This window comes from Lolium perenne, chromosome 7 (assembly GCF_019359855.2).
Source record: "Lolium perenne isolate Kyuss_39 chromosome 7, Kyuss_2.0, whole genome shotgun sequence".
Classification (NCBI taxonomy): Eukaryota; Viridiplantae; Streptophyta; class Magnoliopsida; order Poales; family Poaceae; genus Lolium; species Lolium perenne.
The window spans coordinates 70,320,678-70,340,406 of NC_067250.2; the positions used below are offsets into that span (position 1 = coordinate 70,320,678).

General features: G+C 42.7%; 1 protein-coding gene across 1 annotated transcript; it reads left to right on the forward strand.

Annotated features, from left to right (window-relative positions):
- The first annotated feature begins 2,611 nt into the window (after positions 1-2,611).
- LOC127317149 (uncharacterized) lies at positions 2,612-5,972 on the forward strand. Its single transcript, XM_051347667.1, has 5 exons — positions 2,612-2,732; positions 2,803-2,912; positions 3,093-3,243; positions 4,011-4,976; positions 5,055-5,972. Exons 1-5 carry the CDS (start codon positions 2,627-2,629, stop codon positions 5,804-5,806), a joined length of 2,085 nt encoding a protein of 694 aa, XP_051203627.1. The 5' UTR covers positions 2,612-2,626; the 3' UTR covers positions 5,807-5,972.
- Positions 5,973-19,729: the final 13,757 nt, after the last annotated feature.

Here is a 19,729-nt window from a genome sequence, read left to right on the forward strand (position 1 = left end):
GGTGAAAAGCTTGCCGTCTTATAGCTGAGTGTCTAGCTCTTTCGTGTGGTCACCGGAGCCATTACACTACAGGAATGAGAGTCTACGCCGAGGGCCAGGCTATACGCCAACGGTTAAATGTCGGGGCCGTCGACGTACGATCTCACCAGAACAGCTCGGCCAATTGGCGTCATCACCGACATCAGCGTTGGCTTTTTCTACGGCATCTTCCTGCAGGGTAGCCTACCAGCTGCAGCTCGTCGTCGAAAGGCCATACTGCAGCTCGTTCTAGTTGTTGCCTTCCGTGAGCGTCTCCAGCTTGTTGATCCACGATTGTTCTGATTATAAAAGGGACACGATGAAATTTATATAATGCAATCTGTTGGAAATAAATCCAAACGATACGGATGTGCTAAATTTCGGCTTGCGCACATCGCGGATTTCTGGTAGATTAGGTCATGATGCGCCTTTTAAATCTCCACCATTTTTTTTTCTGGATATACGCACGCTGCTTGGACGTGCCCATTAAATCATGGGATGTGATTTTTTTTTTTGAGAAAGAAGTGATTGTTAAATCTATACCATTTATATATCTTTGTTTTAGGGCGATAAATCTCCACCGTTAGCTGTTTGTTGTTTTAATGATATAACAGATAGATGATATTAGCTAGACAAAACCAACATACATCTACATGGCTGCCATCCTGTCACCACTAGTGGCTGATTTTGCTGGCTCCACAGCTAGCTAGTCTTTGCTAAGCTTGCTTGGGTAATGGAGACGATTTGTCATGTCGCAAGGTCCCTGGGCCAGTCTAGTCATAATGCAGAATTAAAAAGCCAAAGGCAAGTTCCACGCGGTGTGTTGTTTAAACACTAGGGTTAGACCAGACAAGGAAAGGGACAGATATAAGTACACATAAACATCATAGTATATAGAAAAAAAATGTTGTTCTTTCAACAAACGAAAATACCCACTTGCTACGGAGATCAGTATGATGCAACTAGTTGACGCCCTGACAGGCCCAACAGGATGATGTTCTCCACCTGAAAATGTGCACATGCCCAAGATGCTCTTTGCCCGGTGGTAAGACGACCGAAGGCCCTTTGGTGGGACACTATTTTTTTTTTGAAGAACAGTCTTCACTATATGTAGGAAAAAACTCACAAAAGAGTAAATTTGCGGGTTACTCACCATCGTATATCCGATTTAACAGGGGTCGAAGATCGACGTGAGTGATTGAGTGCCCTTGGGCCTCATGAATCTTGGATTCCGCTACCAGAGTACTCCCTCCAACGAAAATACTCCCTCCATGCACAAATGTAAGACATTTTGGCTATTTCATAGGTTCACTCACTTTTGTTTGTATCTAGTGTACTTTTAGCATGTAGGTTCACTCATTTTAATTTGTATCTAGTCTACTTTAATAACATCTAAAACATCTTACATTAATACACGGAGGGAGAGTATAACATGTAGTTGGTTGCTGACAACAACAACAATCAATGGATGGCGATGGTGCCGCATCCAGGGTCCGATCGACTCCTTTTTCCTTCTTTTGCGAATCATCGACTCCATTTTCTTAATATCCAATTCAACTTTTTGAGCACGTTAACAGGAAAAATACGACGTGGCACTATAATTAATAAAGAAAGAAAATTGTAATATTTTAGCTAGTCACTGAGGGTAATATTATAGACTAGTAACATATAAATGTCACTAATCTATGTTATCACCTTCATAGTGGATATTATAATATATGTGGTAAGGTAGAAAGGCTCATTTCCCTATATGATGGTAACATCCATAAACCTCTCTCTCCATACTTAGCGACATGTCATTAAAATAATTAGTTGGCACTGCATGCGGTTGCATCTTAACTAATTATATGTAGAAAATAAAGATAACATGTGATGGATATTATTGGGTTGCGATGAGAGAGAAGTAACTTTTGCTATTTTAAAGTGCATTGAGAAAATAGAAGTACACTTTTTTATAGATAAAATTTAAGGCTAAACGTCCACTTATTTGAGGACGGATGGAGTATGCTATTCCTCTTATGGGTACTAGCATAGGAGAAAATATTACTCCTCCAATTACATGCAAGTATTAGCCCAAAATCATCAAATTTAGACGCAACCTTTGAAAAATAATGCATCGTGATGGTTGTTTCTAAAAATAATAGTGCGCTAAAAAATTGTACTGGAGAATGCCTTAGCTACAATTGTGTGGATGAGGGTTGGAGATCCTCGTGCGGGAACACTAATTAAACCTTTGACGAAGTCTATTTTATATATGGAAAAGATTCGAGAGAGGGCTGAATAGAATCCAGGGCTCACCTTGTTATTCGCTATTGTATATTTGTTCTGATTTAAAAATGAAACAAATATGAGGTGAATGACTAATGTCGTCGGAGTACGTTTACCCATGGTCCAAAATGCATGAATATTCGATTCAGATATATCAAAGTACTTCCTCCCATCCGAAAATGTAAGACTTGCATTTTTTTCTATCAAGACAAGATTTTTACCGAGAATTTCTATGCGTGATGCACAACTGACGGCTCTCTATCATGCCACGTCCATATCCAGTAAAGAAAGAAACGCGTGGAAGGCATGGTGCACTCTTTAACCACAAGCTGTCACCTGAATGGCTGAGTGGTCATTGTCCAGCGGCATCCTACCTAAGCATCTGTGGTCATACGTGTCGGGGGGGCCTGTACATGTTGCTCATGAACCTTGGACTTGTCAACTAGGTAGTACTTCAAAAGCATCTCGCTAACCATTAAACATATATGCACACTCACGGGTCTATACTATAAATAGGGCCCTGGTTCAACCGCTTTGCTTCACTACCATTACCAGAAATAGCAATGCAGCACATGGTAGCACACAACATGGGCTTGTTTGTGCCACTCATCGCCTTGATTCTCTTGGTGAGTCCATGCATACATCACACTCCTACTTATCAGATACATTTCTATCCACTCAAATTTGCCCATTTAGTATAGTTAAGGTGTGTGTTGTGTAGCTATATATATATATATTTGTGTATTTACGGAGTTAGTGTGTGTCATGTGACGATTGTTTTGTTTTATTTGTTATTATGTTCTCAGGTCGTTGGAGGAGGAGGGTGGCACACGAGTTTTGCCAATGCCGCCGTAATGACAACACGAAAATCGGAGACGCCGACGACGTACTGGGAGACACTCCTTCCTAGAACTCCAATGCCCCCAGCTGTCAGTGACCTGCTAGCCGAACGAAATGGTCTCCCTCTTTCCCCCTCTCTCTATATTGTAACCTTTCTTTTTTCGCTAAAGAAAATATATTAATATCACAAAAACACCAATTATGCTGTGACCTTTCTGTTCCATGCAATTGCCATGTGGCAAAACATACAACATGCAGTCATGCATGTCTACTTACGACCACTCAAAGTAGCCACAAAGATTGACATGAATCGTGTCCATTGTGCTTTTTTAACTGCTAACAATATTATTACCCTTTGGCAGTGCACAGGGAAAAGTAATATTACAAGCAAACCAAATTAATAGGGGTAGTCAAATATTGTTAATTTTTTGACTCCTTTATACCTTTTCATTTTCTTTTTATCATTATCACTTCAAATATACTACTCCATCCGATCCATAATAAGTATTGGGGTTTTAATTTAAATTTAGGCTAAATTGCACTAAATCCCTGACAATTATAATGGATCGGAGAAAGTAGAAGAAATCCTTTTTTTTAATTCAAAACTTTCTTTATAGGGACATGAACAGTTAGTTTTGTGCACTAGCCATGCATACTGCTAACCTCAGTTATGTTTGTTACGGTGTTGTCATGACTACTCTAGAGAGGCATCAACAAGACATGTTCTACGTATTTAGCAGATTGTGCATATAATATATTTTTAGTTTTATGTCTTTGAATGCATGTTGATTGCCTTGTTTGACTCATTTTTATGCAATTTTTCATCACCATTATTAACATACTAATAGTTTCCTACACATCATGTTTTATATATGTTCATTCAGTGCTTGAGTCTCTAGCTGGCGTTAATATCAGTCCCAATAACCTGAAGTTTGTGAAAGGACTGCGAAAAATTGGACCAAACTATGATAAAGTAAAGTCAGAACCTGTTCATGGGGATAAGCATGTTCATATTGCATCGCAAGCTGAAGTTGGTGTAAAGGAGATATCTGTATCATATGGGTCCCAGGCACATAGACCAGAAATGGAAGAAAAATTAAAGGAAATCTCAGTGTCGTATGGGTTAGGAGGTGATGAAAGGGATACAAAGAAACTTCTGGTAAATTTAAAGAATATCTTAGCAGCATATAGACTACAAAAACAAGAAAATCTGAAAGAAATATCTGTATCATATGGATCAAAAGGTGGAGAGGACCTAAAAGAAATCTCAGTTTCAAATGGGTCAGAAGGTGAAAAGGATTTGAAAGAAATCTCGGTCTCATATGGGTCAGAAGGTGAAAAGGATTTAAAAGAAATCTCAGTTTCAAATGGGTCAGAAGGTGAAATCTCAATGTCTTATGGGGTAGAAGGTGGAGATGGTGTAAAGGAAATCTCGGTGTCATATGGCACTGCACAAACTAAAAGACCAAATGAAGTCATGTCTTATAGGACAAAGCAAGAAAATCTGAAGGAAATCTCCGTGTCGTATGAGTCGCATGAAGGCAAAGATGAACAAAATGAAGTTTTGGACAAAGGTGAAGAGGGTCCAAACAAAGATCCCCATAAAGTTACAATGTCATATGGGCCAGAACATGAAGATGATCCACATAAAGCCACAATGTCCTATGGGTCAGAACAAGAAGAGGATCCCCATAAAGTTACAATGTCTTATGGGTCAGAACAAGAAGACGATCCGCATAAAGTCACAATGTCCTATGGATTAGAGCAAGAAGATGATCCACATAAAACTACAATGTCCTATGAAGAGGATCCGAAGACGGTTTCTACAGGACACAAGACACACACAGATGGTAAAGTATCCATGCCAACATACTAGAACTTATTTGCATGTTCCGATTAATAATATATATGTGCCTATATACATGCAGCTTCAGGAGAGGGGACTCACCACCACCATGCTCACGCTCACAACCACAATAACATAAGACAGCAGGCCGACGTCTTCTTCTTCCACGACATGCTGCGACCAGGTTCCATCATCACCCCGACCATCCCGCCAACCACCTCCCTGCCGGCTCTTCTTCCCCGCAGCGTCGCTGGCTCCATCCCGTTCTCCAGCGAACGCCTCCCCGACATCATCTCCATGTTCGCACCAGCGTCCCTCTCGATGACCCGAGAGATACGGTGGACGTTGGACACCTGCGAGCGCCCACGGACGCTCCCCGGCCAAAGCGCCGGCTGCGCCACCTCCCTCGAGTCCCTCGCCGAGCTACCTCCGTCCCTCCTCAGGACACGTAACGTCCGAGCGTTCTCCGCCGCCGAATTGCCCGTCGAAGCTCCGGGCACGCGCGCACTGCGCGGGAGGTACAATGTGACGGCCGTCCGTATGGTCTCCGGTGAGTCGTCGGAGATCGTGACCTGCCATGATCTGATGTACCCGTACGCGGTATACTACTGCCACACGGCCAACCCTACATCCGCATACACGGTGACGCTGACGAGCGTGGATGACGGCGTGGTGCCGAAGACAATGGAGGTTCTGACGGTGTGCCACCTCGACACGTCCAACTGGAGCCCGAAGAACCCCTTCTTTGAGCTCCACAACCTCAAGCCGGGGGAGGTGACCGTGTGCCACTTCCTCACGAAGCTAAGCATTATCTGGGTTCCGGTTAGTGAGTAGGGAGAAGCACACGCAACGGCCCGGTAGATGTGAACGCGCATGACGCGTGTGGGGTTTATGGTGTGCGTGAGCATATCATGTGGACGGGTCTACGACTATGTACTTGCATCTATCGATATGCAGTGTGTGAAATAATAATGTGTAAGAACTTTGGGCCGAAACACAACTCTTGTGAGGATACAAATTGTGTGCTTTACTTATTTTTACAAAAACATCACAACAGGAAAACGTCAAGGTGCCGACGGCTAAACCTTGTGCCAACGACTTTTTATCGGGGCCATCGGCACAGGTTCCGAACAGGTCAGGCCGTGAAGAAGGCCATCGGCACAGAAAAGCATGTGTCGACGTGCACCATCGGCACAGGTCCTCTGCCGTGATGGCGAGAAAAACGGCGTTAGGGGTCATCGGCACAAGATTTTTTTCCTCCACGCACCCCTCGGTGAATTGATATGGCCTTTTCAGTTATAAAATAATGATTAAAAAATGATCCATGTGAGAGATTTTTTTTTGAAAAAATGAGTTTTTTAAAATTCAGCAAGATCGAATTGCTACTATGCCGACGGCCAGGCTGTGCCGACGGCAAATGGGCCTGTGCCGAGACCATATTGTGCCGACAACGGCTATCAGCATAGGGTTGTGCCGACGATAATTTTAGATGTGCCGATGGCCGCCATGGTTCCGTAGTGCATGGAGGAATGTCTAATTTACTTATTTTAAGAAAATCAGGGAGGATTGTATGTTTTATCTTTACTACTGCCTCTGTTCATAGAAGATTGTCCTCATTTTGTCTAAATTTAGAAATACATCTAAATTTAGACAAACTAGAAGGATGCCCCGGATTTTGCTGTGGGATCTTCTAAGAAATTGTATTGTATTAATGTACACATGAAACATGAGTTGTCTATAAAAGTATGCAAGATTCAATTGGTCAAAATTTTCGAGATGCTAAATTTAATTTAACACTATTCTTTTTTTGTACATTTTATGGCTATAAATTAGTTATGTGGATAGCTTGCATACAAGGATACATAAATAATAAATGTTAGTGGGGATGACAAGGATACTTGATTGGGCTGATGGAATAGATGATGTGGATGGCTTGTATGTAGAGACTAACATTAATTGCAGTTAGTGGGGTTTTCCTTTATAAGAAGTATAAATCTCCAACATTCTTTTATAGATGGAGGGAGTACTACTTCGTACTCCCTCCGGTATTTTTAATTGACTTGAATTTAGTATAATTTTATACTAAATTTGAGTCAACTAAAAAGAAACACATGGAGTATTAAATTGCAGTGTGACCATATACATGTCGCACATTGTTTCATTTTGGCCCTCATGTTTGTTAGAAATTAACCAAAAGTCCTCCTACGGTGGTGGACATGAAGGGAGTGGCTCTCAAGAAGTGTTGCGCGGTGGGCGTGGCTCTGGACGTGGACACCTCATCACTGGTCTCAGGGGAGATGGCGTCGCACGTGCTGGACCCGTCGTTGGACTGGCTGGTGTCGAGCCCGTCCGGGGAGGGAACGCTTGGTCCAGGGGGTGAGGTCCAAACGGCGCCCATGGACTTGGGGCTGGTGGCGGCAGGAAGGGAGGGAAAGGGGACGATAAAGTTGACGCCGTCGACCACCACTGCCATGCCTCCGGTGGTGGCTGCGTCGTCGGACAAGGAGATCGGGATGCTGGAGGTAGGCATGGTGCCGCCGGTGGCACGAGGGAGGCCCACCAGGATGATCCCGGTGGTGGCGGGCGCGAACAAGGAGGTGTCGCAGACGGTGCGAAAGAGCTCTAGGCACAAGGGGATGGTGGCCAACAAACCGTTCATGGAGAAGGCGAAGCTGCGTGCTGCGGAGAAGAACTTGGTGTCAGGTAATTTTACTTCCCTCGACTCTTACTCGGATGCTCATTTGGCTGCGGTTGCGTCAGATAGTTGCGTTGTGTTCACTCCATCGGCGGGGACACTGATGGAGGCCATCTCGATGATCAGGGCAAAGGAGCGAGTTCAGGACGCACTTGAGGAGGTGGCGTTTTGCAAGGAGCAAGAAGCTATGCCACGAGCCGCCAGGGAGGCGGCTCAGCCCACGGCGGAGGACGGGGGAGGGCAGCCTGAGCAGGTTGATGGCCTGGGGCGTGTGACGCGAACAGTTGGGGAGGCCGTGGGCTGCCAACAGAATGTGTCGACCCCTCACAGGGAGGCGGTCGATATTCCGGAGTGCACCGAGGGAGTGCCTTCGAGGACCGTGACGCCGGCGACATCGTCGCCCGGACCGGAACTTGATCCGGTTACGGACAAGCGCACTAGACGCCCACGGCGCGCGACTTTGACCGTCAGGAAGGGGCAAGGGAAGAGGAGGACGAGCAAATGAAAGCCATATCGTATAGCTTTGGGGGGTTCGGGCGTGAGGGACGTCGAACCCAACTCAAAGACTATATGCGGAGCAATCGGCTGGATATCCTAGGTTTACAAGAGACCATCAGACAGGATTTCACCACGGCTGAACTCCTAAGCCTCGAGTGTTCGGGACAATTTGCCTGGAATTGGCTTCTGGCGAACGTGCATTCGGGCAGCATGTTGCTAGGTTTCCGAGATGAGTGTTTCGAGGTGGGAGAATGGAGGAAGGGGACTATCTTCATCTCCGCCAAGATCCTCCAGCGGAATATCAACATGATATGGTGCTTCATGTTGGTGTATGGCCCGGCCGACCACGGTAGAACGGGCGAGCTCCTAGGGGAGCTCGAGAGGGCAGTAGCTGGCTGTCAGGTTCCGCAGGTGGTGGCAGGAGATTTTAATCTCATCCGATCTGCGGGGGATAAGAGCAATGACAACATTAACTGGTCTAGGGTACGCTAGTTCAATGAGTCCAATGCTTCTATGGCATTCCGTGAGATCAATAGGGCAGGGCCCCGGTTCGCTTGGACCAATAGATAGCTAAATCCAATTCGATCTGTCCTAGATCGAGTCTTCGTGTCCACGGCTTGGGAGGCCCGTTTCCCCCTGTGCTCTATGACAACAGTCACCAGGATTGGGTCCGACCACAATCCGCTGCTTCTCAACAACGGGGAGGAGACGAGATGCATTCCGCCGAGGTTTTTCTTCCAAACCTGGTGGTTCAATGTTAACGGCTTTGGGGAGCTTCTTAAAACCAAGCTAGCCCACTTTATGCTTGATCCGGGTCCGCATAGGGATTGCATCGACCTATGGCAATGTGTGGCGCGCAATCTTCGCTAGTTCCTGAAAGGTTGGGGAGCCAATCTGGGCAAAGAGAAGCGGCTTTTCAAGGAAATCTTGCTCGCTCAGATCGGGGAACCGGATCGCCAGGCTGATTCGATGGGCCTGGATGAGGAGGGATGGGCCCTCAGGTACTTTCTGGAAGACCAACTCGTCCTGTTGGCTAGGATTGACAAAGAATACTGGAGGCAACGGAGCAGGGTGCAATGGACACTGAGGGGGACTCCAGCACCAAATACTTCCACTCCATTTCTAATGGGCGCTGGAGGAAATGATCCATTCCTAGTCTTATCACGCCTTAGGGTGAGGTGGAGGAGCAGCAGGACCTGATGGAGCATTGATACGTCTCAAACGTATCTATAATTTCTTATGTTCCATGCTAGTTTTATGACAATACTCACATGTTTTATATACACTTTATATAATTTATACGCATTTTCCGGCACTAACCTATTAACAAGATGCCGAAGCGCCAGTTCCTGTTTTCTGCTGTTTTTGGTTTCAGAAATCTTACACAGGAAATATTCTCGGAATTGGACGAAACAAAAGCCCAGGGTCTTATTTTCCACGGAGCTTTCCAGAAGACCGAAGGAGATACGGAGTGGGGCCACGAGGTGGCCACACCACCTGGCGGCGCGGCCAAGGGGTGGCCCGCGCCGCCCTAGGGTGTGGGCCCCTCGGGCGCCCCCGACTCTGCCCCTTCGCCTACTTAAACTCTCCGTCGCGAAAACCCTATTACCGAGAGCCACGATACGAGAAAAGTTCCAGAGACGCCGCCGCCGCCAATCCCATCTCGGGGGATTCAGGAGATCGCCTTCGGCACCCTACCGGAGAGGGGAATCATCACCCGGAGGACTCTACATTACCATGATCGCCTCCGGACTGATGTGTGAGTAGTTCATCCTTGGACTATGGGTCCATAGCAGTAGCTAGATGGTTGTCTTCTCCTCTTGTGCTATCATGTTTAGATCTTGTGAGCTGCCTATCATGATCAAGATCATCTATTTGTAATGCTACATGTTGTGTTTGTTGGGATCCGATGAATATGCAATACTATGTCAAGTTGATTATCAATCTATCATATATGTGTTGTTTATGATCTTGCATGCTCTCCGTTGCTAGTAGAGGCTCTGGCCAAGTTGATACTTGTGACTCCAAGAGGGAGTATTTATGCTCGATAGTGGGTTCATGCCTCCATTGAATGCAGGACGGTGATGAAAAGTTCTAAGGTTATGGATGTGCTGTTGCCACTAGGGATAAAACAACAATGCTTTGGCTAAGGATATTTGTATTGTTTACATTACGCACCGTACTTAATGCAATTGTCTGTTGTTTGCAACTTAATACTGGAAGGGGTGCGGATGCTAACTCGAAGGTGGACTTTTTAGGCATAGATACATGCTGGATAGCGGTCTATGTTCTTTGTCGTAATGCCCTAAGTAAATCTCATATTAGTCATCATGATATGTATGTGCATTGTTATGCCCTCTCTATTTGGCAATTGCCCAACTGTAATTTGTTCACCCAACATGCTATTTCTTATTGGAGAGACACCACTAGTGAACTGTGGACCCCGGTCCATTCTTTTACATCTGAATACAATCTACTGCAATCATTGTTCTCTGCTGTTCTTTGCAAACAAACATCATTTTCCACACCATACGTTTAATCCTTTGTTGACAGCAAGCCGGTGAGATTGACAACCTCACTGTTAAATTGGGGCAAAGTATTTTGATTGTGTTGTGCAGGTTCCACGTTGGCGCCGGAATCCCTAGTGTTGCGCCGCACTACACTCCTTCACCAACAACCTTCACGTGGCCTTCATCTCCTACTGGTTCGATAACCTTGGTTTCTTTCTGAGGGAAAACTTACTGCTGTGCGCATCACACATTCCTCTTGGGGTTCCCAACGGACGTGTGCTTCACGCGCCATCAAGACTGTTTTCTGGCGCCGTTGCCGGGGAACTGAAGAAAAGTTACAACACAAAGATTTCTAACTCCCACGTCAACTGCACGCCAGACTGTTTTCTGGTGCCGTTGCCGGGGAGATCAAGACACGCTGCAAGGGGAGTCTCTCACACCCAATCTCTTTATTTTGTTTATTGTCTTGCTTTACTTTACATTTTTTCTGTTTTGTTTGCTTTCTCTATATCAAAAACACAAAAAAATTAGTTACTTGTTTTACTTTACTTAATTTAGTTTGATTTACTTATTTTTACTAATGTTAAAATGAATACTCCTGAGAACACTAAGTTGTGTGATTTCACTAGTTAGGCTTAATGGAAAACAACAAAAATATTAGAGATCTTTATAGTATTTATCTTGAGTTAGGACATGAGGTGTTTGAAGAGAAAATTAAAAAACCCATGGAACTTTGTTTGCAAAATAGTTGTAGCAATGTTATTAGCATGAACTCTTTGAACACTATTATTGCTAATGCTATGGAAGAATTTAAGCTTGGGGAAGCTGGTTTTGATGAGCATGATATTTTTAGTCCCCCAAGCATGGAGGAGAAAATTTACTTTGATGATACTTTGCCTCCCATTTATGATGATAGTGGTATTTTGGTGCCACCTACTATGGAGGATAAAGTTTATTATGATTACAATATGCCCCCTACATTTGATGATTATGGTGATGAGAATAATAATGATAGCTACTTTGTTGAATTTGCTCCCACTACAATTAATAAAAATGACTATGCTTATGTTGGAAGTAGTAATTATTTTATGCATGAGACTCATGATAATAATGCTTTATGTCACTACAAGAAAAGTTGCCATGGCCGACGAAGTTGAAGTCGCGCCGTGGTTGCTGGTGTACCATGGCCGACGATTTTGGGTATGTCCGTTGTGCATGTCAAAACGTTTTTTTCTCGTTTTTGAGGCCACCTAGCCCGACGAAAACGGCCAAAACGTTGCGTATGGTGGCCCGGGACGTGGTGCATCTCGAATTCTCGGGTTCGCCGGCCGAGTCAACGCAAATCCGCACCGCCGAGGGATGTAGGGCCCAGATGGCAGCCTCTCTGGCATTGTTTTTTTTCTCGATCGCGCCATCTCGTTCAACGCTCTCCGATCGAGCCGTTTACGATGCAGGATCATGGGTCCCGCATGTCATCCTCTATGAACCAAAATTCTTTCTATTCTTGGATTTTTTGACCCCCTGATTTCTGGCTACTTCCTTTTTCTTTTGATCCCTTGCCGCCTTGGAAACGTTGAGACCGCTGCTACTAAATGGGACCCGCATGTCATCCTCTATGTACTATAAAACTTTCTTTTCTTGAATTTTTATTGGCACCTCATATTTGGTCACTTGCCTTTTTCTTTCGATCCCCTGCCGCCTCTCAAACGGTGATACCGCTGCTGCTAAGTGGGACCCGCATGTCATCTTCTATGTACTATAAAACTTTCTTTTCTTGGATTTTTTTTGGCACCTCATATTTGGTCACTTACCTTTTTCTTTCGATCCCCTGCCGCCTCTCAAACGGTGATACCGCTGCTGCTAAATGGGACCCGCATGTCATCCTCTATGTACTATAAAACTTTCTTTTCTTGGATTTTTTTGGCACCTCATATTTGGTCACTTACCTTTTTCTTTCGATCCCCTGCCGCCTCTCAAACGGTGAGACCGCTGCTGCTAAATGGGACCCGCATGTCATCCTCTATGTACTATAAAACTTTCTTTTCTTGGATTATTTTTGGATCCTGATATTTGGTCACTTGCCTTTTTCTTTCGATCCCGTGCAGCCTCTCAAACGGTGATACCGCTGCTGCTAAATGGGACCCGCATGTCATCCTCTATGTACAATCAAGTTTCTTTTCTTGAATTATTTTTGGATCCTGATATTTGGTCACTTGCCTTTTTCTTTCGATCTCATGCCACGTTTGAAACGTTTAGGAACCTGCAGGCTCATGGGACCCGCATGTCATCCTCTATGTACTATAAAATTTCATTTTCTTGGTTTTTTTTCACCCTCTGATTTTTGGCTATTTCCTTTTTCTTTTGATCCACTGCCGCCTTTGAAACGTTGAGGACTCTGCTGGCTCATAGATCCCACATGTCAGCCTGTATGAACGATAAAACTTTCCTTTCTTGGAGTTTTTTTTACCCCCTAATTTCTGGCTACTTTCTTTTTTCTTTTGATCTCAAGCCGCATTTAAAACGTTGGGACAGCTGCTGCAAAATGGGACCCGCATGTCATTCTCTATGTACAATAAAGTTTCTTTTCTTGGATTATCTTTGTCTCCTGATATTTTGTCACTTGCCTTTTTCTTTCGATCTCATGCCGCCTTTGAAACGTTGAGTAAGCTGCTGGCTCATGGGTCCCTGATACGTCTCCAACGTATCTATAATTTCTGATGTTCCATGCTTGTTTTATGACAATACCTACATGTTTTGTTCACACTTTATATCGTTTTGATGCGTTTTCCGGAACTAACCTATTGACGAGATGCCGAAGTGCCAGTTGCTGTTTTCTGCTGTTTTTGGTTTCAGAAATCCTACAAAGGAAATATTCTCGGAATCGGACGAAATCAATGCCCAACATCTTATTTTTCCCGGAACCTTCCAGAAAGTCAAAGGGGGACCAGAGGGGAGCCCTGGGGGCCCCACACGTGTGGGCGGCGCGGCCTAGGGGGGCGCCCCCGTAGTGCGAGGAGGCCCCGTGGCCCCTCTGACTCCGTCTCTTCGCCTATAAGTTGCCTCCTGACCTAAATCTTCGACACGGATTGACGAAACACCAGAAAACCTTCCAGAGCCGCCGCCATCGCGAAACTCCAATTCGGGGGACAGAAGTCTCTGTTCCGGCACCCTGCCGGGACGGGGAATTGCCCCCGGAAGGCATCTCCACCGCCATCTCCACCGCCATCTTCACCGCCATCGCTGCCTCCATGATGAGGAGGGAGTAATTCACCCCCGGGGCTGAGGGCTCCGCTGTAGCTATGTGGTTCATCTCTCTCTCTTTGTGATCTAGTTGAATATCATCTATGTGCTACTCTAGTGATGTTATTAAAGTAGTCTATTCCTCCTCCATGATTTAATTGTGACAGTGTGTGCATCATGAAGTACTTGGTATATGCTATGATTGTGATCTCTTGTAGATTATGGAGTTAACTATTACTATGATGGTATTGATGTGATTTATTCCTCCTTTCATAGCCTGTCGGTGACGGTGTGCATGCTATGTTAGTACTCGGTATAATTGCGTTGGTCTATCATGCACTCTGAGGTTACTTAAATATGAACATCGAATGTTGTGGAGCTTGTTAACTCCGGCATTGAGGTGCTCTTGTAGCCCTACACAATTAATGGTGTTCATCATCCAACAAGAGAGTGTAGAGTGGTTCTATTATGTGATCATTGTTGAGAGTGTCCACTAGTGAAAGTAGGATCCCTAGGCCTTGTTTCCAAGCATCGAATCTCCGTTTGTTTACTGTTTTGTTGCATGTTTACTCGCTGCCATATTTTATTCAGATTGCTATTACCACTCATATTCATTCATACCACTTGTATTTCACTATCTCTTCGCCGAACTAGTGCACCTATACATCTGACAAGTGTATTAGGTGTGTTGGGGACACAAGAGACTTCTTGTATCGTGATTGCAGGGTTGCTTGAGAGGGGTATCTTTGACCTCTTCCTCCCTGAGTTCGATAAACCTTGGGTGATCCACTTAAGGGAAAACTTGCTGCTGTTCTACAAACCTCTGCTCTTGGAGGCCCAACACTGTCTACAGAAAAAGAAGCGTGAGTAGACATCAAGCTATTTTCTGGCGCCGTTGCCGGGGAGGAAAGGTAAAAGGCACTCACACGCTGGTCCCAGGTAACTAAGTTATTTTCTGGTGCCGTTGTAAGTGCTCGAAGCTATTTCCTTTAGATCCTGCAATTGCATCTTTTTGTTTCTTGTTTTACACTAGTAAGGCATAATGGAAAACAACTGTGAGCTTTTTAATTTATTTCCTAAGTTAAGACATGAATTGTGTGATGCAAAAATTAAAAAACCTATGGAACCTTATTTGCATGCTAGTAGCAATGTTATTAGTATGGACGCAATCACTGCTAATGCTATGGAGAAGTCTAAGCTTGGGGAAGATAGTTTTTATGATCTTTTTAGCTTCCCATCTTTAGGGGAGAAAATTTGCTCTGATAATACTTTATCCCCCATATGCGATAACTCTAATGGTGTTGTGATATTTTAAATCCACCTACTGCAAGTACTGCTTTCGAGATACCCATGAAAATTATTGAACGTGTTATGGATAACCGCTATGAAGGGGATGGAACTGTCCATCCTGGAGATCATTTACTGTTTTTGCATGAATTATGCGGGTTATTCAAGTGTGCAGGTATCTCTATGGATGAAGTGACGAAGAAACTATTCTCTATTTCGCTGTCTGGTAAAGCGGCGCATTGGTATAAATTGTTGAAGAATAGTCATTCTCTTGGTTGGGAGGAAATTGTATCTCTCTTTTATTCTAAATTTTATCCTCCTCATGAAGTGCATATTGATAGGAATTACATTTATAACTTTTATCCTCGTGATGAAGAGAGTATTTCCCAAGCATGGGGGAGATTGAAGTCACTAATACTCAAATGTCCCATTCATGAGCTTCCCCGTAATGTTATTATTAATAATTTTTATGCAAGGCTTCCAGGACATCACAAGGACTATCTAGACGCCTGTTTGGAGGGATCTTTCACAAGCAAGGAGGTTGAAGCTAGGTGGGATCTTCTTGATCGGATTCAGGAGAACACTGAAGGATGGGAGAACAACAAAGGTAAAGAGTCAGGTATAAATTATGATTATGAATGCATTGAAACTTTTATGGATACTGGTAAATTTTGAAATATGAGTGCTACTTATGGTCTTGACTCTCAAGTTGCTGCAAATCTTTATAAAGCTTTTGCCTCTCATTTTGAATTGCCTAAGAAGAACTTTGATAAGTATCATGAACCTTTTAAAGATGCTTGCATGAAGGATGAAATTGTTATTAATGATTGCAATAAACATGCTCAAGCTCCTAAGAATGCTATTTCTTATAAGCATGTTAATTTTTGTGGAATGCATAGACCTTGTGGAATTAGTCAAATCAAAGATGAATATTGTATCCATCATATTAATGAAAAAACTAGAAAGTGGTTTAGGGCTCTAGATGATCTTGGTAAAAAAGTTTGTGCCCTCTATCCTTTTATTTGTGAACTTTGCCATAGAGTGGGTCATTTTAATTTTCAATGCTCCTCCAATGATAATTTGAACCCCATGAGTGCTGCAAATTTGTATTGTGATGATGAAATTACTCCTAATCAGCATGATGAACTTACTTTATTTTTGTGGTGTGAAGAGTTATCAAGAAAAATCTCTTTGTTACATATGAGTGATCTTGATATTGATGATGTCCTGCATGGGTGTTTTTCTTATTGCATTGGTAATTGCCATACAAATACTTACATACAAAATATTTTAGAAGATGACACTTTGCCGAAATATGATAGGACCGCTGTGTGTTTTGAACTTATTAATGAAAAGGAGGAATCCTCCCAAGTTTCTTCTATTGTTTCTGGAAATAAATCAGGTTATGTGGAGAAGCCTCCCTTCAAGCCTCTTCCTCCTAAAGAAGGGAATGAGGAGAAGGAAGAGAAGAAGAAGAAGAAGAAGAAGGGAACGAAGAAGAAGAAGAAGGGGAATAAAGAGAAAGAGATAACAATAGGTAACCGTAAGTATGTTGCTCCTAATGATTATTATGATAATGAATCTGAATACAATGATCTTCCTATGCCCTTTACATACATTAGTGATCATGATTTGGAAGAGCACACTACTTTTGATATTGCAAATCTCTGGGAAACTAATTCTGAAAATGATGATGTTAATAATTGCCATAGTATCAGTACTATCCATGCTTCCTCCCATAATGATATAGAAAGCTCTAAGCTTGGGGATGAGGTGTTTGAAAATCCTTTTTCTACTGATCATTATATGTTTGATGCATCTCCTTCTAGTAACAATGATGGTATGGTCACAGATGAACCTACTGTGAAAGATAACTATTCTATTTCTTATGATGACACTATGCCTCCGACCTTTGATGATTATTATAAAGAATGCTATGATATAGGTTATAACTATCCTTATGAAACTTGTCATAGTTATGATTGGATTTCCAAAAACAATTCCCTTAATATGCAACTTGTTTACCATGTTCAAATTCTTGATAATAATCTTGCTCCAATTACTATTAATGAGAAGAACTCTTCCTATACCAAAATTAATGATACTTCTACGCATATGAACCATGATAAGAATGTTTTAAGTGATGGGTATATTGTGGATTTCATCAATGATGCTACTGAAAGTTATTATGAGAGAGGGAAACATGGTTATATGCATCTTAATAATATTAAGTTTCCCCTCTTTATGTTGAGAATCTTGAAGTTACTCGTGTTGTATCTTCCTATGCTTGTCACTTTGTTCTTCATGAATTCATTTGTGTACGAGATTCCTTTGCATAGGAAGTGGGTTAGACTTAAATGTATTTTGAATTTGCTTTTTGATGCTCTCTTTTGCTTCAACACTTATTTCTTGCGAGTGCATCATTAAAATTGTTGAGCCCATCTTAATGGCTATAAAGAAAGAACTTCTTGGGAGATAACCCATGTGTTCATTTTACTACAGCAACTTTGTTTTATATTTGTGTCTTGGAAGTTGTTATTACTGTAGCAACCTCTCCTTATCTTTGTTTTATTGCATTGTTGTGCCAAGTGAAGTCTTTGATAGTAAGGTTGATACTAGATTTGGATTACTGCGCAGAAACAGATTTCTGTCTGTCACGAATTTGGGCAGTGTTCTCTGTAGGTAACTCAGAAAAATCTGCCAATTTACGTGAGTGATCCTCAGATATGTACGCAACTTTCATTCAATTTGAGCATTTTCATCTGAGCAAGTCTGGTGCCTCTAAAAAATTAGTCTTTACGGACTGTTCTGTTTTGACAGACTCTGCCTTTTTATTTCGCATTGCCTCTTTTGCTGTGTTCGATGGATTTCTTTGTTCCATTAACTTCCAGTAGCTTTGTGCAATGTCCAGAAGTGTTAAGAATGATTGTGTCACCTCTGAACATGTGAATTTTGATTATGCACTAACCCTCTAATGAGTTTGTTTTGAGTTTGGTGTGGAGGAAGTTTTCAAGGGTCAAGAGAGGAGGATGATACAATATGATCAAGAAGAGTGAAAAGTCTAAGCTTGGGGATGCCCCCGTGGTTCATACCTGCATATTTCAAGAAGACTCAAGCATCTAAGCTTGGGGATGCCCAAGGCATCCCCTTCTTCATCGACAACATTATCAGGTTCCTCTAGTGAAACTATATTTTTATTCCATCACATCTTATGTACTTTACTTGGAGCGTCTGTGTGCTTTTATTTTAGTTTTGTTATTTTCATTCTCTAAATAAATGCTTGTGTGGGAGAGAGACACGCTCCGCTGGTTCATATGAACACATGTGTTCTTAGCTTTTAATGTTCATGGCGAAGGTTGAAACTGCTTTGTTAATTGTTATATGGTTGGAAACAGAAAATGCTACATGTGGTAATTGGTATAATGTCTTGAATAATTTGATACTTGGAAATTGTTGTGCTCATATAGATCATGTTTAAGCTCTTGCATCATGTACTTTGCACCTATTAGTGAAGAAATACTGTAGAGCTTGTTGACATTTGGTTTGCATGATTGGTCTCTCTAAAGTCTAGATATTTTCTGGTGAGGGTTTGAACAACAAGGAAGACAGTGTAGAGTCTTATAATGCTTGCAATATGTTCTTATGTAAGTTTTGCTGTACTGGTTCATACTTGTGTTTGCTTCAAACAACCTTGCTAGCCTAAGCCTTGTATTGAGAGGGATTACTTCTCATGCATCCAAAATCCTTGAGCCAAAAACTATGCCATTTGTGTCCACCATACCTACCTACTACATGGTATTTTCTGCCATTCCAAAGTAAATCGCTTGAGTGCTACCTTTAAAATTCCATTCTTTGTCTTTGCAATATATAGCTCATGGGAAAATAGCTTAAAAACTATTGTGGTATTGAATATGTACTTATGTATCTTATTTCTTATTAAGTTGCTTGTTGAGCGATAACCATGTTTCTGGGGACGCCATCAACTATTACACCATTGTTGAATATCATGTGAGTTGCTATGCATGTTCGTATTGTCTGAAGTAAGGGTGATTTATCATGAGTTGAATGGTTTGAGCATGCATATTGTTAGAGAAGAACATTGGGCCGCTAACTAAAGCCATGATTCATGGTGGAAGTTTCAGTTTGGACAACAATCCTCAATCTCTTATGAGAATATTATCTGTTGTTGAATGCTTATGCATTAAAGAGGAGTCCATTATCTGTTGTCTATGCTGTCCCGGTATGGATGTCTAAGTTGAGAATAATCAAAAGCGAGAAATCCAATGCGAGCTTTCTCCTTAGACCTTTGTACAGGCGGCATAGAGGTACCCCTTTGTGACACTTGGTTAAAACATATGTTATGCAATGATAATCCATGTAAATCCAAGCTAATTAGGACAAGGTGCGGGCACTATTGGTATACTATGCATGAGGCTTGCAACTTATAAGATATCTTATACATAACACATATGCTTTATTACTACCGTTGAAAAAATTGTTTCTTGTTTTCAAAATAAAAGCTCTAGA

Excerpts from the sequence above, each read along its gene's own strand:
- LOC127317149 (XM_051347667.1), top strand. The coding sequence starts at position 2,627 with ATGGCTGAGTGGTCATTGTCCAGCGGCATCCTACCTAAGCATCTGTGG. Across the intron at positions 2,733-2,802 it reads ACCTTGGACTTGTCAACTAG|GGCCCTGGTTCAACCGCTTT; the intron begins GTAGTACTTCAA and ends TACTATAAATAG. Across the intron at positions 2,913-3,092 it reads TCATCGCCTTGATTCTCTTG|GTCGTTGGAGGAGGAGGGTG; the intron begins GTGAGTCCATGC and ends TTATGTTCTCAG.